The sequence below is a fragment of the Sorex araneus genome, chromosome 6 (assembly GCF_027595985.1).
Source record: "Sorex araneus isolate mSorAra2 chromosome 6, mSorAra2.pri, whole genome shotgun sequence".
In the NCBI taxonomy this organism is placed as follows: domain Eukaryota; kingdom Metazoa; phylum Chordata; class Mammalia; order Eulipotyphla; family Soricidae; genus Sorex; species Sorex araneus.
This window is the reverse complement of record NC_073307.1, coordinates 72,887,728-72,911,855: the sequence shown is the minus strand read 5'-3', so window position 1 is coordinate 72,911,855 and position 24,128 is coordinate 72,887,728. Positions and strand designations below refer to the sequence as shown.

Below are 24,128 nucleotides of genomic sequence, written 5' to 3'. Positions count from 1 at the left end.
TGGTCTCTCATTCTGGGCAACTCAGAGAAGGGAACACCAAGTAAAATGTGATTGGAGGTCATGTGGGGGAAAGATGATGCGGGCCCAATATAGACTAGAGACTGAACACAATGGCCACTCAACACCTTTATTGCAAACCACAACACCTAATCAGAAAGAGAGAACAAAAGGGAATACCCTGCCATAGTGGCAGTGTGGGGTGGGGGGAGACAGGACTGGGGAGGGCGGGGAGGGATGTTGGGTTTACTGGTGGTGGAGAATGGGCACTGGTGAAGGGATGGGTTATCAAACTTTGTAAGGGAGAAACATGAGCACAAAAATGTATAAATCTGTAACTGTACCCTCACGTTGACTCACTAATTAAAAATAAACTATTAAATTAAAAAAAACTGCAAAAGACTCAAATTATACAATGAATAGATGTTTCCCTACGTTCAGGATGAGGGGTGAAATCTGAAATATCTCTCTACTTATGTTTCATTGGGAATTTTATTCATGATGAGTTTAAGTCTAAGTTTGACAGGAGGAAAACCCAGTTTGTTTTCTCCCTCAGGTCCCAACGACCTTGCTCCAAAGTTATGGTATTGGGTTTTTCTTCAGGCTTAGTTTTAACCTCATCTGTCTTCAAAAATACTTGAGTAGTAAACAGAAAGACATTCATAAAAATTTGTTAGTCATATGCCACCTAATTTGAATTATAAAATAAAATCATAAATCATGGGATAAAAAGGCAAAGGTGTCTAACAGGCTCTGAAACCAATGACTAAGCCCACCTCTCCCATGCTTGAACACAACCCACAACCTCTTTCTAGAACTCAGCATCTCTCTGGAATGGTCTGGGCAAGAGATACCTAAAACTGCTAAACTCCTGCTTAGAGGGGGTTTCTCCGAGGAGAACTAAGAGACCTTCCGTTTATCTGAGCATTCTATTCATTCATTCTCATAACTTTATGTGAGTAGCAGAAAGGGCAGGACTGAAATGTGAACTGTATTCTGAGTCTGGGTAACTTAGGCCAGCACTGGAACTGATAAGCACTGAAACTCAGTCTTGCCTATACCAAGGGCTGTGCGAGCATCAAATGACAGATAGGCAAAAGCCTCTAGAGGTTTTAAGGTTCATTTGGACACTTTTCCCCCACTGACTGGGACCACTTCTTGCCTCATAGTAATGTACCAGGATCAAGAGCCAAAAATGAAATTAAAAAAAAAAGTATAACCTGACAAAGGGTTAGATATATAAAGCATTTGTATAACTTAACAATAAAAACAAAAACCCAGGGTCTGAAGGGATAGTACAGAGGGTAGGAGGGTGCTTGCCTTGCATGCATACAATCTGGACTCAGTCCCCAGTACCCTATATGGTCCCCAAGTCCCTCCAGGGCTGAGCATAAATCCAGGAGTGATTAAACTAAATTTAATTTAATTTAATTTAAAAAATTAAGCATCATGGTTTGCAATACCATCCCTGGTATTGCAAATACCAGGGATGGTATTGCAAATCCTGCTAAATCCCTAAAACTTCATCAGAAAATACATCTGTGCTCCTCTTTGCAGTGCTATTCACAATAGCCACAATCCGAAAGCAACCTATGTGTCTAAGAACAGATGATTGAAGAAAATGGCATATATATATTTATATATGCACACACAATGGAAGAATGGAAGGCTACATGGCTACAATAAAGAAAAGTCATTCAGCTTGATGCCAGGTGGATGTAGCTGGAGAATACCATGCTGAGTAAAGTTAGCCAAAAGGACAAGGACAGATACAGAATTATCCCTCATATGGGAGAGATATAAAAAGCCAAAACAAGAGTATAACAAATGCCCAAAGGCAACAGCACCTAAGAACTGGTCTACAGAACTGATCTGGCAGGGGCCGGGGAGGGGGCGGTGGGAGGGTGTGGCTGGAAGGGTGTAGGGAACGGGTCCATAAGAGAAATGGGCACTCTGGTGGAGGGTGTAGTATTGGAACCCTGTACCCATCAAACCCAACCAGGGACGGTATTGCAAATCATGTGCTTAATTTTTTTAATTTAATTTAATTTAGTAAAATTTAATTTAAATATAGTATGAAGGAAAATGCTAAAGGACATCACAAGAGGCAGCCAACCAAATTCAGCACACGGGCAGTTATGTAAATCTGAAAATTTTTACTATCAATAGATAAACGTGTGAACAGAAAATGGAATGGCTGTTAGAGGTGGAGAGAATTTTGGAAGAAATAATTACTAAGAGTAATGACCAGAATTTGCCTATTCCTGCTTTATGAAAATCTGAAAATTTGGTCATAAAAGGAAGCACAGTCAGGAAAATGTAAATGTATATTCAGAATAGATATTAAGAATGCAGGTTGGGATGGGATGTTTGTAGGATGGAGTTAGATGCTAATTAGGTCTTTGGCAGTATGGTATGTACATTTGTCAAGGTGTGAGGTTGTACACCTGAAACTTACGCACAGTGCACAGTATAGTAAGACAATCTTACTTCTCAATTTAAAAACAGCATATGATCTAGATCATTAGGAATGTTAAAGCATCACGTATGGGTGTGATGGAATTGTAGTTGGTGTGCTTAAAGAAGAAAAGAAGAAAGTGCTTATTTGTAAAAGAGATATATCTCCACCTTTAGGAATTGACTGAAGAAGGTATGTCTTTTTTTGCTTTAAAACACCAGAACAAAGGCTTGGAGAGATATTCAGGTGACACCAGTCCCATTCCCAATACGGAAGATCTACTAGCAATGTTAGAAATTATCCTTGAGTACTGCTAGGCATAGTCCAAACCTCACCCCCAATAATAAAATATAAATTACCAAAACAAAAGAAAAAATTAAAAATATTAAAAACTGATAGATTGCTGACCTCAGCTGGCACAGAGAGAGGGACAGAGACAAGTGAAGGAAATTGTAGAAGTCTATTGGGGGATATTCCTGAACAAAACTCTAAGAACCTCTGATGAGGCTGGGGTAGAACCACACCCTCAAGAGACTAAGTGGGAGCAGGGTGATCTTTGACTTTGAGAAAGTCACTACTTCATCTTAGGCAGCCATTCAGTCTCGAGCAAACCTTGCAAAGACATGTAGGCGGAATGCAAATTTAAATGAATTAGCATTGGTAATTATTGAAGCTGGATTATCTACACACAGGGATTCATGAGGTAATGTTATTTATTTTGTGTGTTTAAAATTGATTTCCATATATGGTAATTTTATTTTAAAATGTATTTCATAAGGGGGAGAGAATATTCAAAGAGCTTGAGGACAGATGATGGGACAAACATGGCGGGATAAAATAGTCATAAAGAAGTAAAACTCACACTGGATGTCCAGACCCCACACTAGGTCGTCTTCACTGGGGCAACTCAGAGCGGGGCAGGTTGAGTTTCCCTCCCAGCCCCACAGAGCCCTGGCACCGAACACCTCCAAACCCCAATCACCACCATGCTCACAGCTGCTCTCCACAGGCTTGGATGAGCCTCACCCACAGGGAAATCTGCAGAAAAACCCAGGTATGTGGAATGGTGTCTGACATCTCCTAGCTCGCTGAGAGTGGGACTGGGCCTCCTCCCTCCAGCTCCCCAGCTTCCCAGGAGCTTGACAGTCACACCCACAAACTGCTCTGGCACCATATAATCTCATCAAAGGCTTTGATCCAAAGACCCAGAAATAAAGCTCCCAGAACAGAAAGACATAGGCCTCATCCATAAGTGAATCTGCTGTATAACCATATTCTAAATTTTAGAATTCCTGGGCCTCTCATACTCTACACCACTGATGTACCAACAGTAGCATACAACATCTGATTGGGTTTAACAAACATGTTTGTAATCTCTTATCCAAGGGCTTAAAGGCTCCAGGATGAAATACAACAATCTTCACACACTTCCTTCTAAGGAAACTTTATTGGACCAGTTTTAGCAGATTTTTCATAACAAGTAATACAAAATTAATTGTTTCAGTTCTGTCTTGGGGGGCATGGTTTGGGATTTGGGGTGGAAACATATGAAATATGGTGGTGGGAAGGTGCAATGGTAGTAGAATTGGTGTCTGAATATTAAATGTAATGAATTACTGTGAACAACTTTACAAAAATAAAATTAAATTAAAAAGAAAAAAATGCAGGGCTGGAGAGATAGCACGGTGGGTAGGGCACTACCCACCGTGCTATCTACCCTGTGTACTCACACTGGGTCAATGACCCTCATCCCATATGGTCCCCCAAGCGCTGCCAGGAGTTATGCCTAAGTGCAGATCCAGGAGTAAGCCCTGACCACCACCAGATGTGGCCCCCAAATCAAATAAACAAAAAAGAAATTAAGACAGTGACTGGGCTGGAGCTCAGCTACAGAGTACTTGCCTTGCATGACGAGGCTCTGGTTTAGATACAGGCAGCAGCAGAAGGAGGAAGAGGAGGAGGAGGAGGTGGAGGAGTTCATAGGGTTGTGTCAGGGGGAAAAAAAAGGCCGTATTACACAAATAAAATATATGATTGGTGCCTGACGTGAAGAAAGTATTACGCATTTGGTTTAGATCATACTGCCAGATGCTGCAGAGCAGCGTAAGGGAAGGCACAAAGGTTTGAACTGAGAAAACAAAATTGTTATTTGCATTGCAAAGTGATTTATCTCAGTATTCCTTAGAAGCCCCGACATTTGCTTTAACAAACTGATTTGGGAACAAACTCAGAGCACAGCAGGCCAGCCTATCCCGAAGCCTCCCAGCTGCCTGTTCTCTGTGACTCCAGCAGGAAGGCTCAGCTTTTCCAGAAGAGGGAGAGGAAGCACCAATTAGCCTGAGCCCAGGGGACAGCTAGGGGCAGTAAAATGCTCAGCTCTGCTTCTCTTCCCAACATATCGGTATCCTCAGAGCCTGTCCAGTCTGGAAATGCTCCGTTTCTCCTACGGAAGTGAAGACGAACAATATTACTCCAACTTTCTTGGATCGTTTTTGGAAGATCTTTCCATTAGGCCCCAGAGAAGGTCCCCGATATCCTGTCAGAGCGGTAAGGACCTTATACCTTATTCCCCCTGAGAAGGAAGCAAAGTATTTTTGAATTCTCAACTCAGTAAGGAGAAGGAGAGGGACAGTTAATACTCAGAATCTCAGGCATTTTACCCCTTTGGTGCCTAGGTACTCCTCAGCATTTTGAGAACTGGCAACCTAACACCTCACCCAGTCTAAGCACAATTGATAATCATGAATCATGCAAAAGCCTCCCCTACTCCACCCCATCTCCAGGGCAATCTTGTATCATTCTCTTCTGTCATTGTCATAGCAGATATCAAAGGCGGAAAGGATGAAGGCAGGAAAGTCAACATGCTGCTTTGGGGTGTCAGAGCCTGAGGTGGGCCAAGGTGCTTCCGTTATATTTTGCTGTAGATTCCTAACATGTTGCCCAGTAGTGAACCTTCCCGTAGGATTGGGATGCCCTCAGAGAGACCACTGTCGTCTTGGAACTGAGGGTGTTAAATAAATCTACAGGTGATCTTCCCAACACCCAGACAAGTAGGACCCCCAGACCTCACACACAGCACAGCCTCTGAGCAATCTTCCTCCTCCACCTTCACCACAAATTCCATGTCTCCTGGTTTCTTAATCTCAGGAAAAGCATCCAGGCATTAAGCTAATGTATGTTTCCAGAAAAAAATTATATCTTTGAAGACAGACTGTAGCAAGGCTTCATTAATTTTTCACAAGATGCATCTAATATGGCTGAGCGGAGCTAATACAAAGGCACATTATGCTTCCCCTTGCCAGCAGACTGCTAAGGGTTAACCCATTAGCCCATATCCTGGTGAGCTCATCCCTGCTGGAGCCTGCTCAGTGGCTGGGAGTCACTGCACACTGACTCCTGGATGGGGTCAGAGAGGCTCTTTCTGACTGGCATGAAGAACTTGAGCAGAAACTCATTGCTGGCTTCCGCCCTGTGTGACCTGTGTGTGGTTCTCCCCCATCCTCTCCCAGGACACAAAGACTGTAAGTAAAGAGGGATCAACCCCTCTTCCCATCTTTCCATTTTCCTGGAGAAATGAGCTGGCTTTCCCTTTACTTTAGTGTACTGAGTTGAGTCTTGGAACCAGAGTTGGAAGGCAAACCTGATGGATGGGCAAAAGAGGCAGAGAGCTATGCTCTGGGAGGTTGCGAATAAACAGTCACTTCCCGAAAGATTTGGACGAAACTTTCCAATATCATTGTAGCAGGGAGTGGAATCAGGAACAAATGGGAGCTACTCCGTCACACACCCACATACACCCTCCATGCAAAGCACCTAAAATTCATCCTCAGCTGATACTGTGGGAGACGCCTGGGCGGGGACCACACTTGCAAACTGGGTTAGAGGCAGAAGAAAAAAAAAAAGAAAAAACAGACAGAAAATGTCATGTTGTGTTCAGATCCCAGACTGCACGGCAACACCTCAGACCAAACTGCTGCCCAGCTTCCTTATCAGAACGCATCCTGACAAGCCCTGCCTGCATGCCTGGGGCAGCAGGCACCTAGACAGGAGCTAGGAAAACGAGGCACAGTTTGCTGGCTGGGGAAGCTCTGGGAGAGGAACCAGTGAAAGCGCATAAAAGCAGGGGCAAAAGGTAGCTGCATACAACAGGGACCACACGTTCAGGCAGAGCCTGCTGAGCTAATTTTTGATCTTGGTATTAGGCAGGGCATTGACTGGGGCATCTGCTAATAAAATAAAATAAGAGGCTGACTGTCTCTCCCTGGGTTCAGCGTGACCTTTGAGGAACTTCCCTTCCTAGAAGTGCTGTGAGCAGATGATTGATGGGTGGCCGGTCCTGTGATGTCAAAAGCAATCTGGTCTCTACCTTATCAGCTCAGACGTTGGGTCTCACTCACCTTATCAGAGGAACAGCCATCGCCAACTGAATGAGGGGGCAGTGACTAATAGCTCCGAGAGTGGAGTGAGGTGTTGGTAGGACTCCAGTGATGAAAGAGCAAACCCCTATAATTTTCAGGGATTTCAAAAGCAATTTTATGCTTTGTTCTTTCTCAGGAATAATGTCATATTATTTCTGTCACTGTGTGATACAGCCTAACTTCCCTTTACTCCCACAGCAGGACCTAGTCTGCCAGAGTGCCACTGTGAGGAGGTTACATGCTCTCTGTCTCTCTCTGTCTCTCTGTCTCTGTGTCTCTGTGTCTGTCTCTCTCTCTCTCGGTCTCTCTCTCTCTCCTCCTCCCTCCACCTCTGTCCCTCTCTTCCTCTTTCTCTTTCTGATTTGAGCCCTTGCAATTCCCAGAATAGTTCCTATCTAAAAAGAGACGCCGGGGAGGGGAAGATAAATCCAGATCCGAACAGAGGAGCCTCGTAATATCAGGGTTGCCAGATATAAAGATGCCAGTTAATTAAAAATTCTGACAAACAACAAATAAAAAAATTGTGGGTTTATTTTTTGTCTTCTATGTCATTTTAGGTGTCTAATGATATTTGGAGAATTGCTTTTCCCAAAAGGCCTTTGTTTATTTAAAACTCAAATATAACTATATAGTCATTTTATGGCCTGAATCTTATAGCTTATTAATGTTGACTGTGTTGTACTACATTTGGTGAATGTGGAGGTACAGATATTCAGGGATCAGAGTGGTAGGGATAAGAGTAGTAGGGATAAGAGGAAAATATAGAAAAGAAGAGGTGAAGAGAGAAAAACCCACTCTTAAGAAGGCATGTTGCAGCATACCAAAGGCTGGTAACTGGGCCTATCTCCACACCTGTAAAATATGGACTATAGTGACAGCCCTGAGCTCCGAGAGTTGTGTGGGTGAAGAGATGCTCTTTGTGAAGATAGTGGCATGTACCAGGTGTTCTGTGCTACATTCAGATTACGGCAATGGTGTCTTTACTTTGACATAGGCTCTTGCTCTTTTGCTGCCTCCAGTTCAGGGTCCCTCGCTACTCCCTTCATGCATCTGCTTCTGTCCTGCACATACAGCATCTAGACTTCACCCTCGGTTGCTGTCATCGGCAATGCAGGCCACACTCCCAAACAGCATGGGCATAATCGAAAGAGCCAGACAGCAAGATGCAAGGTTCCCCTCAGATCCCAGACTGCGGGCTACTCCTTACCCTCAGCAGACCTGCCCCGTCGTGATTGATCCATGTTTCCACCCTTAGAAACACAGCAATAAGACAAGATAGGATTGAACACAGCTCTGAGGGTAGGCTCTAGAACCCTCCTAATCCTGGCTTGCTGTTCACCTGCTGAGTAGGTGAAAAATCACTTAACATCTCTGAGCTTCAATTTTTCTCTTTCTGAAAATAGGCTGATGATTGAATCCGCCAGAGACGTGTTTGACCTGATGAGGTGATGCAAATAATGTCCCTCAAAATAGTTCCCAGAACATAATAAAAGCATGAGAAATGACAGCCATTGTTATTGAAAGAAAAATAATGGTCTTCTTATTTATTTATTTTTTTTTGCTTTTTGGGTCACACCTGGCGATGCTCAGGGGTTACTCCTAGATCTGCACTCAGGAATTACTCCCGGCGGTGCTCTGCGGACCATATGAGATGCCAGGGATCCAAACCCAGGTCGGATGCGTGCAAGGCAAACGCCCCACCCACTGTGCTATTGCTCTGGTCCCAAATAATGGCCCTTTAAAAGCAGACTATTTGCGGCTTCTAATTTGGATAAGCAGCACAGGGTAATTTGGGGACTTTAGGAACATTATCCAGAAGAAAGATCAGTATTGACAAGGTGAGTTTGTTTATTAGTGGCAAGGAGCTTTAGTAACTTGCCGAGGACAGCTGATCCCAATGCACCTTCCTTAACTACTCACATCTCCCCAACCTTGTTCTAAGATCTGACCAGATAGTGTTGCTGACAGCTGGGTGGTAGGAACAGGAACGGTAACTTGATATTCCAGTGCAAGAGCCACACAGGAAACTGACAAGCAAATCTGCAGAGTAAACTCTGCTTTGCAAACAACAGAGGGCACCTTCTCTTGCTTCTCTTATTCTAGCTCTGCCTTATTTATTGAATTTCCAAAGCGGTGGGTGTTGTAACCTCATTCCCTCCACAAGAGAATGAAGCAGTTCTAGTACTGAAAAGACAGCTTGTCTCGTCCACAGCAATAATTCACTGATTTCACTTTCAATCCTTGGTCCTATTAAGTGGTACATGCATGTCAGACACATCAAGAGCTTCTGCAGAAAGGAATCCTAGGTCGCGTCTGTAACTGTATCTGTCAGAGAACTTGCTGATAGAGCTGAAAAAGCATCTGTTGCAATGGTTATGGTGAGCATTGTTTAACAGTCTGAGAAATGCAAGGCCCACAGCCAAATATTTTTTTAAAAAAATGGGCAAACAGGGTGTTCAAAATGAACAATTACCAAGTAGGTAAATTGATCTGTTTTAAGATTAAGAGACAATTGTATGGGCTCCTCCATAAGCCTTTGCCGTGTCTTAGGTCCAAACTCCTAAAAAGCCTGTTTTCCTAGATGGAATGGTAGCTTTCCAGAGGAATTCTTTCACTCTTTCGTCTCAGTATACTGTCTCCAGATCCCAACTTTCCAAGAAGCACTTTTTCCTGATTTCAGAGTAATAGATTCCCTGCCCACATTACTACCCTGCTTGGATTCCATCTCTCATCATATGCTGCCATTTCTTGGTTTAGCTACACTTCATCCACACTTCACTCTGACCACTCAAAGACTGTTGAGTATTGAAAGATGTAATTTATAACATTAGAAATGCACTAATCTTCGTGTACCATATTAAAAAAATGAGCCATCCACTTTACCACCATAATACTATATGCAAGATATTTAATCCACCTCGGATAATTTCCATTTATTTTTTTTCTTACACTTTCAACTGCTGTTTTGAGTCTTTACACTGTATATTGGGTTTTTAAATATCCTAGAGTAGGAGCTATAGAGATAGCACAGTGGATAAGGAGCTTGCCTTAAGTGTAGTAAATCCATGTTTGATTTCCGGAACTGCATATGGTACCCCAAGCGCCACCAGTAGCACTTCCTGAGCATAGGTCCAGAGGTAAGCTGGGTTTGACCCAAAACCCAAATGAAAAAATTTATACCATCCTAGAGTAAATGGAAACATACAATATGTGTACTAATTCATGTGTATGTATATAGATGACTTTTTCCACTCACTTTGTCTGAGGTTGATATATGTGGTATGTATATTAGAAGTTAAGGTTTGTTTGTTGCTTGGTAGTAATTTGTATGTCTAATGTGTTTATAGTTTCTTCTGTTCATGGACATATGGATTGTTTTCTGGTTTAGACTACTCTGAATAATGCTGCCATAAATACACCTCCGGGTTTTTTTAATATGTTTTATTTTCTCTTAGTCTAATAAATATCTAGGAGTAGAATCGGTTTTTTGTTTGTTTGTTTTTTGCTTTTTGGGTCACACCCAGCAATGCACAGGGATCACTACTGGCTCTGCACTCAGGAATTACCCCTGGCGGTGCTTAGGGGACCATTTGGGATGCTGGGAATAGAACCCGAGTCGGCTGCTGTGCTATTGCTCCAGTCCCCTAGTTTTGTTTTTTTCTGGACAAATAAGTCTACACATGTATATGCATTGCTAAATTTGAGAAATACACTGTTAGGTATTAGGTAATCATTTGGAAATGTCAGAATATAGCTACACAATATCATATAGTTATAGTAGACTATACTAGAGAGTATAATCTACTATACATTCACATTTTATGACAAGTAAAATGGTTTCAACAAGTCCAGCACTGGTATTAGTTCACAGTGTAAACATGCTGAAAATCAACAGTATAGACTACTAAAACCCTGTCATATACGTGTTTGTTTTTTCACCTAAACTTTGTTAAGCAACTTATGACTGTAAGTGAGAGCAGTATTTTGGTTCAAGAAGTAAGCATATGTTCAACATTTTAAGAAGTATCAACCCTTTGCCAAACCATCCACTTTATATTGTAGAGCTCTGGTTATTTCACATTTCCCTCAACATTTGAGATCATGAATTTTCAAATATTTCTTTTGCTTAATTTTGGGGGGAGGGTCACAGTCATTAGTGCCCAGGGTTTACCTTGGGCTCTGAGCTCAGAGATCACTCCTAGTGGAGCTCCAGTGACCAAATGTGATGCTGTGACTGAACCCAGGTTGGCCTCACTCAAGGCAAGCATCATGCAGCCTTACTATAGTTTCAGCCTGGAATTTAAAAATGTTAATACTTTCTAGTGTTAAGCTGTGGATAATTCTCTTGTGGCTTTAATTTTTATTTTCTTTTTTAATATGGGAATTTTTGATGAGTTTCTTGTTACCTGTAAATCATTCTTTGTAATGGATTTGTCCAAATCAATTGCCTATTTTAAAATTTATCTCACTTGTATTTTTTATTTTGTTTTGCTTTTTGGTCACACCCGTTGATGCACAGGGGTTACTCCTGGCTCTGCACTCAGGAATTACTCCTGGCGGTGCTCGGGGGACCATATGGGATGCTGGGAATCGAACCCGGGTTGGCTGCGTGCCAGGTAAACGCACTACCCACTGTGCTATTGCTCCAGCCCCTCACTTGTATTTTTATTTAAATATAGTAGTCCTCTTTATATTCTCAATACAAAAATTCTAATAAACATATATTTGCAAATGTTTCTTTCCAGTCCTAATCTGCCTATCTTTATCAGTAATTTTTTAACAAGATAGAGCTTTAATATGTAGCAAAATATAATTTACTGATTTCTTCTTTCTATTATTGAATATAGCCTTCTCTGTCCCAGGAAATTATGCCTGCCTACAATTCACGTAGATATTCTGCTACATTTTTCCATTAGTTTTATAGATTTAGATTTCACATTCAGGTTATATCTATTATCCATCTACAATTAATTTATGTTGATGTCACATTTTGTTTGGTCCAATTTGAATAGTTGGCTGTTCCCACATCATTTATTGCATAACTTTCCCTTCATATTGAATGATTTGCTGCATTTATGAAAAATTCATTTGTCCTTGGTTATTGCTTGACTTGCTGGGATACTTGTTAGATATAATTATTACCAAAAAATAAAATATTATGCCAGCATGAGAGTTAACACTGAGGAAAAGGCAAATCAATCCAGAGAGTTTCAGTTACCTACTTTCCCTATGTCTGAGATATAAGTTCTAATTCATTTACCATTGTGCAGGAAGGCTTACTATTCTCAACGGATGACAATTTTACTTTAAAATAATCATATAAAGTAACACACTGTCTGTGATGGGCATATAGTAATCCCTAATAACCTGGCTGAACAAGAAATGCATATTTTTTTATTCTGAAGCAGAATATTTCTGAGACAGATTTTAGATGTGAAAAGATGCAAATTAAGAGCATACATTTTTTAAAATTTGAACAGACTTTTGACTGCTCTTTATAGCTGTTTTGGTCAGTCTCTGGTCTCTTCATGGCACAACAGAAAATGGAAGCTTGCAGAACCCTTAACAGCCCAAAGAGACAGCTGTATTTCTGTTACATTCATGGTGGACTTAAAGTTTCTTCAGATTCATCTACTTTGTGTCCCATTTTGTGAATTTTATTTCACACAGACTTCAGACTTTATGAAAATATGACTTACAGATTCCAAGCTTGCTTCCTGTTCAGTATCTGTAAATAAGGCCTGGTCTCCGGGCAGGCTGCTGCAAGTTGCAGGTCAAAGTTCTATGTGTATATATGGCTGGTTATTGGGTAACTGTATATTTGCCTTTCTCTTAGTATAAAAATTTGCAAACAAATAAAAAGGAATAATGAAATAAACTTTCATATACCAGCCACCATGTGAATATTTCAGTGGCTACAACAAAGCATTACAGCAAATATAACATCATAACTTGTGACTGCAACCTACATTCTCGGAAGGATATGTCTTTGAACTGGGATAGGAGATCCTAAAAACAAGGAAAAGTCCTTGTTTTTAGCTAGCTCACATAGACAATCTGGTGGGAGGAAACAGGCAGTGAGAAACAGTTCTCTTGGTGCTGGTGGCACTTTCTCATGTCTAACTTCAAAGGAATAGACAAAAGTGAGTATGGTCAGAGAACCAGGTCCTCTGCCCTCACTGACAAAATCAACCCCCACTGGAGTTCACAGATCCAAAAATATATATAACTTAATATTATTTGCTAGCACAGCAGAGCCTGGCAAGTTACCCATGGTGTATTTGATATGCCAAAAACAGTAACAATAATAGGCCTCATTCCCCTGACCCTGGAAGAGCCTCTAATATAGCAGCTTAGGAAAGAAGAGTGAGGAGAGGCTGCTAAAATATCAGGGCTGGGATGGATGGAGACGTTACTGGCTCCCACTTTCAATGAACAATGGTATGACAGTGATACAGTGATACAGTAATACCAGTCACCTAAATTTAAAGTAATATTGTCATTTTGTCATGTTTGATTTAGTGTTTGACATTTCACCTGAATCATGACATCACATCTCATGTCTGCGTGTTATTTAACAATGCAATTCAACTTCTGTAAGGATGTGACTACAGTTCAATATAATGCAGAACACAAATATTGTATCCTAATTTATAACATACAGTTTGTATTCAAATGTCTCTAAAATTATCCCAAAACGTTTTATGTACATGTTTTGTTATAGTGAGAATGCAGAGAAAAAGCCATGATGTATTTATTTGTATAATCAATATTTTTTATTAAAATACTTACTGCTATTTAATAAACACACAATACTAGTCACATCTTAAGTAATCAATTAGAATCATACACAACAATGTAGCCAGATATAGCTACATAAAGAATCAGAACATCCCCAACCCCCCCAAAGTCTTTATGATGTCCTCTTTCAGTAAGTGTATCCACCAAAATAATAGGTGTCTTAAAACTCTGATAAAAGTAATTATTTCACAGGGTTTTGAATTTTATGTAAATTAATTTTATGTAAATGAAATTTTATAGAAAGCTATTGACATGTATATGACTTCTTTGGTCAGCACCCAATTTGTGTATGCACATACATCATCATCTTTTCCTTCTCATTGGGTCCCAGAGCAATACTCCAATGTGGGCCCAACCTGCATCTCCCTCCTTGATATGTCAGTAAATTGTCTTCCTTACCTACTTAATCTGCTTCTGAACACCCTGTAAGGGGCCTCCAGGGCATAAGGACTCTTTGTCTTGTGTAGAATGGCCACCCTGAGGGATGAGCTCATATTCATATCTGTCATTTAAAAAACCCTGTGACTCAATCTTCCTCTTTCATCGGCCCAGTCCCTCTGGGCTTTATCCTTGTCCACTTCTTTTCTTTTGGGGGGGCGTCACACCTGGCGACGCACAGGGGTTACTCCTGGCTCTGCACTCAGGAATTACTCCTGGCCGTGCTAGGGGACCATATGGGATGCTAAGAATCGAACTCAGGTTGGCCGCGTGCAAGGCAAACGCCCTACCCGCTGTGCTATTGCTCCAGCCCCTCCTTGTCCACTTCTTGTATCAGGAGGCTTAAGCAGAGTAAATGTATTAGTTTTTTAGCTTGCACTAAGAAATGACCACAGGACCAGAGGGATATTTAGGGAGTAGGGGGTTTGCCTTGCATATGGCCACACCACGTTTGCTTCCTGGCATCACATATGATCCCCAGCCCTGCCAGAAGTGATCCCTGAATGTAGAGCCAGGAGTAATCCTTGATATTGCTGGGTGTGGTCCAAATAACAATAATAAAGAAATTACCACAAACTAAGTTACTTAGTTCAACAGAAATTTGTTTTCTTGCAGTTTGGGAAGTTATGTATCTAAAAGAAGGGTGTTGCAATTTCTGGAGTTTCTGAGAACCCATTTCTTGCCTCCCTACTAGTTTCCGGTGGCTGCTGAAGGCACTGTTTCAGTCTGAATCTGCCTTCACATGGTTTCCACCTATGTGAGTGGAAAGATTTTCTTTCTCTTAGGATTGGTGTCTGGGTGCAGGGCCCAGCTAGTTATCCTTAGCTAGACATCCTAACCTAATTATATCTGTTAACTTCTTTATTCCAAAATGAATCACATACTGATATTATTCAACCATTGGAGAAAATAGGAGACTTTCTGTAATATATAGAAAGGAATTTAAAAATCCCAGGAATTTAATCCAGCCCCGAAATGTGATTTGTGATTCTTACTATAACACTAACTCAAAGTTATCTGGTCCCTTATAGAGCTGCATCACAGGACCAAGGCCTTTGAGCAATTGGAGCACCTGTGAAATACCAGGTGGGAGAACCAGGTGCTTGGGTAGATGCTGAGTCTCAGTCCTGAGGCAGGTAGCAGCATAAGAGGAAAGGAAAAGCCAGGCTGGACAGTGGTTCTGCACCAGACTGATTTTTCTCTCCAGGGGACATTTGGCAATCTGTGTAAACATTTTTTTATTATCACGACTAGGGCACTGGGAGGATGTGTACTTGGTACTAGTGGGCAGGGACTGAGATACGATTAGATATTCTAAAATGTACAGGTCAACCTTCATATTCAAGAATGATTAGGTTATACATGTCAGTAGTGCAACTGTTAAGAAACTCTGGTTTCAATTTCTGGTGGGGAAATCTTTCATAACTTTATTAAGTTTTATAAAATTCAAACTATTACTGTGCTGTTAATTTTCAGGAACCTTAAATTCTCAAAATTTAAGTTTGAGTCACCACTTAAACAATAGCTAGAATAACTTTAGAAATAACGATCCCAACTTCATATTGTGAAATATAACTTTTTTATAGAAATAAAATAATTGTAGTTAAAGTCAAAGTTATTTCTTAAACACCTGTAATGTGTCACATAACGTAGTTACATCTCTATGAGATATATGAGATATTTTATTATTATTATTTCTTTATATTTGGGACTAGACTAAGAGGGTTAAATATTCTGCTCTTAAATATGTTAAACTGTTTTCAAGCAACAATCTCTCTGGTGTCAAAGACATGGATCTTTCAATTGCATCCATAGACTATAAATAGCACTGTAGCAGTGTCGCACCTTCGTCCTGTTGTTCATTGGTTTGCGGGCACAAGTAATGTTTCCATTGTGAGACTTGTTGTTACTGTTTTTGGCATATTGAATACGCCATGGGTAGCTTGCCAGGCTCTGCCATGTGGGTGGGATACTCTCGGTAGCTTGCCAGGATCTCTGAGAGGAACAGAGGAATCAAACCCATGTCAATCATATGCAAGGCAAACGCCCTACCCGCTATGCTATCATTCCAGACCATAAGTAATTTTAGTGAATTTCTATAAATGTGGAGTGGTAACTCCAAGAATAGTGCTCATTTTGTGACTTGGCCTGCTTGGTCCCTTCAATTTATAAATGTTCCAAACTTCTGCAGGAGGGGGAAAAGGAGGGGATAAGAGCCAGAGAAGTGTGGAGGGAGGAGAGGAAAGAAAAGAGAGGAAAGAAGCAAACTAAGTAGGGTGTCAGGGAGATGCAGTGTTTAGCCTTGCTCAAAAGAAAACTGCTTCTCATTTAATTCTTTTCCTAGAAATAAAGCCCTACTTGCTTATCAGCTCTCATAAGGACCCACCTCTCCCACAAGTCACTTAAATAATTAATTCTATTCTTTAGAACTTCATGGGGTATTATGATTGACAGACAATAGATAGACATCTACATATGATGGCAATTTTTATCTTGGCAGGCAAACTATACTAACAAAAAAAACTAATAAATTCACTGATCAGATGCTGGTGAGATAGTACAGGAAATAAGGTGCTTTTATTGCATGTAGTCAACCCTGGCACCAAATATAGTCCCCTGAGCACTGCCAGGAGTGATCCCTGAACACAGAACAAGTAGTAATCCCTAAGTACTCTAAGTGTGGCTCAAAAACAAACAACACTGATAATATTTAATCATTGACAGTTCATGAAAATAAAATATTAAAGGTGTCCCCAAAACAAGGACATCATCCCAGAATAAAAATAGTCCTTTACATTGAATAAATATGAAGGCTTAAATCTATATGCTTTTTTTCCTATTGAATATTGGATCACTCTACAATTATACACTATCTTTTTCTTCTATTGTATAGTGGATTGTTCAGTTCAATGACAGTATACCAATGTCATTCCATATTCAGTAATAGGGCTTTTTGTAGGATAAAGTTTTATAAGATAATGTTCCAGAGTGAAAAATTTAGCTATTTATACTTGCGGGCTCTTGGTCAACATAATACACGTGGAACTTCCAGTCTCAAGACTTTTCCCGAGTCCTGATACAACCATACATGAAGTGGAGGGGTATATGCGAGGTTGGTGCTTTAGCCATACTCATAGACCTCCCTGTGCCTCAAGATGTAGCTTTATAAAATGGGGAAAAGTGAAGGACAACTTCACAGAGCCAAAGAGTTTCTTGCTTCCAAACGGGTCCATTGGCTACACCTTCCTCTCTCAATTTCTTGGAACCTATCTTTTCTTGTACTGACCCCTCTTCTACTTTGCTCCTCCTATTTATTTTGTGGTAGTCATCTCATAGCCAGATAAAATCTCCCAAATGGAAGGAAGTTCTTCCCATCCTGCCCAGCTCTTTTCCGGCAAAACTGAGAAATACCGTATTCCTCCTCATCCTTCACTGATGCGCCCTCAGCACAGGCATTTCTGCTACACAGGAATGGCAATGGTTGTTCAAAGAGAAAATACTACTAACAATAATCAATAACATTTCCAGGCTAGAGTTTTATAACATAGTTTGTGATCCCTCTCCCACTTCTAGTCTTTTAAAATCCCTTTTAAAGAATAGGTAAGCTTATGAAGATTAACCACAGATCAAAAATAAAGTAATTCCCATGCTTACAAAAGCACATACAGCATATTGATGTAGGCAGGCAGTTATTCTACCTTCCTACTTCAATATTTTTCAAAGTTTTGGGACATAATATCTTTTCTTTTAAAAAGTAGATATGGGGCTGGAGCGATAGCACAGCGGGTAGGGCGTTTGCCTTGCACGCGGCCGACCCAGGTTCGAATCCCAGCATCCCATATGGTCCCCTGAGCACCTCCAGGGGTGATTCCTGAGTGTAGAACCAGGAGTAACCCCTGTGCATCGCCGGGTGTGACCCAAAAAGCAAAAAATAAAAATAAAAATAAAAAGTAGATATAAATATGAAATATCTGCATTCTGAAGTCTAGTTTTATGGTTGCTATTTCCTCCCTATGGAATCCCTATGGAAAAGGAATCTGTAACTGCTTGTGCTAGAAATTGGGAGCCTTACGCATTGGAGAAGATTTGGAGAGTGGTTCAGGCTTAGGCTTTTGCAAGGAGTAAAAGTTGGTGGGGATACAGGAGACTCTGAAACAAACATCATTTATAGTATTGGACAGAGGACTGGAGCAATAGCACAGTGGGTAGGGCTTTTGCCTTTCACGTGGCTGACCCGGGTTTGATTCATCCATCCCTCTTGGAGAGCCCGGCAAGCTACCGAGAGTATCTTGCCCACATGGCAGAGCCTTGGGAAAACCAAGTTACCCTTGGCATATTCGATATGCCAAAAGCAGTAACAACAAATCTCACAATGGAGACATTACTGGTGCCCACTAGAGCAAATCTATGAGCAACGGGATGACAGTGATACAGTTATAGTACTGAACAATAAAGCATATGCTAAAGTACCCTTTAATGTGTTGTGTAGAAGTTTACAGAATATTGGAACTTAGAAATCACCTTCCAGAAATTATCTACCTTATTTTAAGCTGTCATTTTACCCATTAGCTAGTAAGAACGTTCCCCAAAACTAGCCCTCCACATTGGGCTCTGTCTCTGCATTTGAGGTAGGGAGAAAGACTGGCTGTTACTGAGATGAGCATCCCACCTTCCCACTAAAAGTTTTGGTGTGGAAATCAACCTTTTTCTTCCTCTTAAGAAGGGAAGTGTCAAGACATGCTTGAAGTTGGTGGGCCCCTGACACAGGTGCTGCAGAAGCAGTGGTGGTGGGTCTCTGTTTATTCAGGATTCCCAGGTTCTTCAATATCTTCCAGAATGAAAATGTTGAATAATAAAGATGCTCAGACTCCAAGTTAGAAAGTAGTAAAGTTTATTGGCATGCAGTAGAGAGAAGAAAGGAGCTCCTTAAGTGGGGAGAGACTTAGATTAGGACTAAGTTAACTCTGGCTCTTTTCGTGGAATATTTATGGGAAAACCAGGTCTTTGCATTCCAGAGAATGCAGGGAATCTACAGGGTGGTCGGGCTCAGTTGTCTCTCTGGCCGTCTGCCTCAGGTATTGTCAATCATCTTAATCTCCCCATGAGCCTAGGCAGAATTTTATGGACAATTGTTAAACTCCCTATATGTCACAAATGCCCAGGAATTTGCAGGGAGTCAAAAATGTAGGCTGGGCCAGCCCAAAGTGGAACTTTTCACAGCAGCTGGCAGGGGTAAGGAGCCTCCTCTCTCACTCGCACTTGCATGGTTTATGTAGGCAGAGAGAGAGCCAGCCACTTCCTCCCACCTGCCTCTGTCTCCTCGGGACCAGCTGTGCAGACCAGGACTGATCAGGTCTTCGATGAGCCCCTTCTTGGCACAAACCACAAGTCTCACCACATTTGACTGATGTCCACTCGACCTTCTTGACACTGGGGTTAACCCCCACTACTGATTTCTCGGGGAGCCACGAACTCAGGTTGGAGCGAGAAACTCTTTTTTTCACAGAAGGAAAACCAGTCCTAAGTCTTATACAGGCCTTCCGGGTTCTAGCCTTATCACAGAAAAGAATTTAGGGAGTAGACAAGAAGTTGACATAAAAACAGATTTTATTTTGAGTTTTGAGGAAGGGGAGGGAGGGAGAGAAAGAGAGAGTCACATGTTCAAGAGAGAACAGGGCTTTTCCAAAGGGAGCCTTAAGTGGCCTTTAAGACTGGCTGTTATAAGGATATTTTTCCAGTTTCCTGGGAACTGGAAGTTCATCTGCTTGAGGGTGACAATGAATCAGGTATTGTCACAATGGAATCTCTTTGGAGTTTTCAGTGAATCTCCTTTAAGTCCTTTTTTGCAGGCAGTCTCTGTCTCTGCTGAAGTTTGTCATCTCTGTAGGGGGTCCAGCCTCCTCAGCCTCCTCCTAAGGTCTCATCTGACCTTAGTTCCTGTGCTCAGAAGGTGAGCTTATTGCAACCTCACTACTATTGGTTTTATTATAATAGCTTCCCAAGAATCCATTGCCAGAGGGGCCCTTTCTCGGCTGCCTGCCTTCCCCTGACCTAAAGGGAAATAGACAAGAAAATTTAAAAAGAGAAGCCAGAGAGGAAGAACCCTGAGATTCTTGGGGGAGGAAAGGAAGTAAAAACCAAGAACAAGAGGCAGTTATTTTAAGGAGAGAGAGAGAGAGAGAGAGAGAGAAGAGAGAGAGAGAGAGAAGAGAGAGAGAGAGAGAGAGAGAGAGAGAGAGAGAGAGAGAGAGAGAGAAAGGAGACAGAGACAGAGATGCAGAGAGACAGAGACAGAGTGGTGCTTGAGAGAGAAGTATCCCAAGCAGGTGGAGCACTACAATGCAAAGTCTATAGATTCAGGATACAGGAGTGTGACCAACATAGTCCAAAATAAAAGCAATCACCTGAGTTTAGCACAATGGGGCACAAGGCTCCCACTAGAAAACCAAGTTTGTATAAGTTGTATAACTGGTGATATAAAGAAAGATATATTAGAATCTTAAAAGCAAGCTCCCAGAAGCAGATATCTTTAGCCTTCTTCTCCCTCTGGGAGAAACTGGCAATCATCTGAGAGTTTCCTGCCCACATGGGACAGCCTTGCAAGCTTCCCATGGTGTATTCATATGCAAAATCCAGTAACAAGCTGGATCTCATTCTCCTGACCCTGAAGAGCCCCCAGTGCATCATTAGGAGGGCCCAGATGGAACTTCTAAGCTCTCAGGGAAAGGACAAAATGAATGTTACTGAGCCCGCCCGAAAAATCAGTGATTAACGGGATTTCGTGATTTGTGATTCGTGATATTAGAATCTAGTGAAAGGGAAGAGGGAGGGTGGAGAAAAGGATGGAAGGAAGAAAACTGTTGGCTTATTCCTTCAGTGAGAGGTACACGGAATCCCTGGGGTCTAAAGCACTGTTACTTGGGAGAAAACTGCAAGATGAATCAGGTTGACTTGTGTAAACCTCCAGGGTAGCTTATTTTAGCTATATCAGTCCCCCTTTGTTCCTAACAAGGAAAAAATATTATTATTAATGGGAAAGTACTGAACATTTGTGTCTTTCTGCACTACCCACATTTCTAATGGAATGAAAACGTTTAATCCTGATGCAGGTGGTGACAGGTCTCTGTTCATCCACAATTCCCAGGTTCTTTAATATTTTCAACAATGAAAATATTTAGTAAGAAAAATGCCCAGTCTCAGTGTAAAGTAGAAAAGTTTATTGAAAGTAGAAGAGAAAGGAAAAGGAACTCCCCACTTGTGGAGGAACTTAACACAGGACTGAGTTAGCTATGGCTCTTTTCAAGAGGTTTTTATAAGGAAAACTGGGTCCTTTGTGTTACAGGGAATGAGGGAAGTTAATGATAAGCGTTTTCCTATAGACCTTTAAAATGAAAATTGGGCACTTTGCATTTCTTGTTAATTGACAAATGTTACCACAGATCCAAGAATCTAACAGGTCCCAGTATAGCCATTTGCTTTAGATATATCCCACTTTCAGCCTCCCACATGAACCTAAGCTCTGGGGCAGAATTTTATGTTGCACAATTGCAACTCCCTGTTCATCAGAAAAAAAGCCCAGGAACTCATAGGAAGTCAAACTCTCATAGCAGCTGACAAGGGTAAACTAGGATTCCTCTTTTAATTCCACCTTAAAAAGATTTAAACTGGCACTTCTCACAAGAAGTATTTGTCCAAGACTCAAGAAATAGTACAGGGGTTAAGATGCTTGTCTTGCATACAGTAAACCCTAGTTCAAATCTCCTATACCACCTATGGTCCCTAGTGTACCACCTAAACACCACCAGGTGTGGTACCAAAACCAAGAAAACCAAAAATGTTATAAAGCAATTTTTAAGTATATGTCAGGTGTTACTGCTGAAGAATCCTGAAATTGCTCCAATAGGCGGCCATCAACCTCTGCATGTGAGAACCAGGGATTGAGAGAGCTCCAGTAATCATGAGGTATAAAAACAGGCTCTAGGAGAGAGATCAGAACAGACCATTGGAGTAGATCCCACACCTTGCTTACCTAAGAATGAGAGAACAGGACTATGACAGAGTATAAGATATTAGAATGTCACTCTCAAGCATTAGAAGATACTGCACTAAAAAATGTCTTTAATTTCATTTATAGTATGGGATTTTGAAATCAAGAGCACACTGGATTCAAATCAAACCTTTATCAGTCATTTGTAATAAGTCCTTTTATTTGTCTAAGACTTTCTCATTTATAAAATGAAGTTAATGCTTAATTCAGAGTCATTGTGAAGTTTTAGGTTGATAAAGAAAATAATGCAATTCCTAACATATAATAGATATGCATGCATGTGTACATTGTTTGCTTTTATAGATGAGTGAGTCACCATTTACATATGGAAAATATTAGCATTTATAGGGCACTTGCACTGTTCTAATGCATTCCATGTCTAAACTCATTTAACACTTTAGAAAACTCTTAGAAACAACTCTGTTGTTGTGCCCATTGTATAGATATGAATACAAAGGACCTGTAAGGTTAAGTAACTCACTTTAGGTAACACAGCAACGAACTAAATCTGAAAATAAGCTATTCAATTAAGTGTTGCTTTTGTTTGCTTTTCATTTAAAAGGCACCAATGTTTCCATGTTTTAAGTTCTAAAACAATTGGTTAGAATGTTACAATATTTATTTCACCAAGGAAAAATCATTCTTGCTAGAGTGTTTTCTTTTTTACATGGCTCTTAACAAATTTTCCTTATGGCTATAATACAAAAACCTTGCATGACCCTCCACTGAGCCAGACTGACGATCAAGTGCAGAAATTAGGAAGAATGTTTGGATAGAGATCCTTTGCTTCACCTTTGCTTTTTAATGTTGCAGATACCTATTGGCTGGTCTGAAAAATCATGACCATGGAGACTCTCCCTAAGACCCTGGAGGCTGATGAGAAGTTTCCAGAATCCAAAGACCTGCTTCCCAGTCAGACTGCCAGTTCCCTTTGCATCAGTTCCAGAAGTGAGTCAGTCTGGACCACCACCCCCAGGAGTAATTGGGAAATCTACCGCAAACCCATCATCATCATGTCCACTGGCGGTACCATCCTTCTCTTTGGGTTGGTCATCACCTTCTTGGCTTACACCCTGAATTTAGGTGATAAGAGTCGTAGCATTATTAAGATGATAGGTCCTGCCTTCCTGTCCCTGGGACTCATGATGCTGGTGTGTGGGCTGGTTTGGGTGCCCATCATCAAGAAGAAACAGAAGCAGAGACAGAAGTCCAGTTTCTTTCAGAGTCTCAAATCCTTCCTGAATTGCTAATAGCAGCCTTCCCATCACCCTGCCACCTGCACCAGGAGAAAGATAACTGATGGCCAACATGTAACATCGCCATCTCCTTGGCCGTGAAGCTTTTCCCTAGAAATGGATTCAATTAAAGCATTTATCTCAACCTGTGGAAAAGCTGAGGGCTATACCCTTCCTGGAACTGGGCACATTGCTGATATAGCTCAGACTCTGTTATAGCTAAAGTTTCCCTGGCATCTTGGCCATGGTCAGCCCCTTCCATGCCTGTTTCCTACTTACGCATCCAAGCATTACTCATTTAACTCTTTGCCCATCACTCTGCATGTTCGGAAGTCCTTTGTAGTGGACTATGATCCAAAGAGAGCCTCTTGTTTACATATCTGACTTTCTGAGCTGGAATTCTCATTTGCATTCCTCGTGACTAACCAATAAAGTCCTTTACAGAGAAGAGGAAAGGATGCATTCTCACCCATGGAGTTTGCTAGATCCATCCATCTTTGTGGGCTTGCAGTCCAAGAAACCAGAAAGTCACACATATCAAACATTCCAAAGACTGAACAGTGGTGTGTTGACTGATAAAATAATTTCCTATTAGGCATATTCTCCCTAAGTCTGGTTGAAGAAATCAGCCAGCTGGACAAGGAAATTTAATTCTCAAGTATCAGTATTGCTACCAGAGATGGTGGGAAGAGCTGGGGGTGTTTACAATACTACAACTTCAACCTTAAAACTCC

At 41.2% G+C, this 24,128-nt stretch overlaps 1 protein-coding gene across 1 annotated transcript; it reads left to right on the top strand.

The window, feature by feature from the left end:
- The first annotated feature begins 5,870 nt into the window (after window positions 1-5,870).
- Window positions 5,871-23,761, top strand: PIRT (phosphoinositide interacting regulator of transient receptor potential channels). The gene is made up of 2 exons (XM_004603985.2): window positions 5,871-5,976; window positions 22,973-23,761. The coding sequence occupies exon 2, from the start codon at window positions 22,999-23,001 to the stop codon at window positions 23,407-23,409; it is 411 nt and encodes a 136-aa protein (XP_004604042.1). The 5' UTR covers window positions 5,871-5,976; window positions 22,973-22,998; the 3' UTR covers window positions 23,410-23,761.
- The last annotated feature ends 367 nt before the right edge of the window (window positions 23,762-24,128 follow it).

Excerpts from the sequence above, each read along its gene's own strand:
- PIRT (XM_004603985.2), top strand. The coding sequence starts at position 22,999 with ATGACCATGGAGACTCTCCCTAAGACCCTGGAGGCTGATGAGAAGTTT.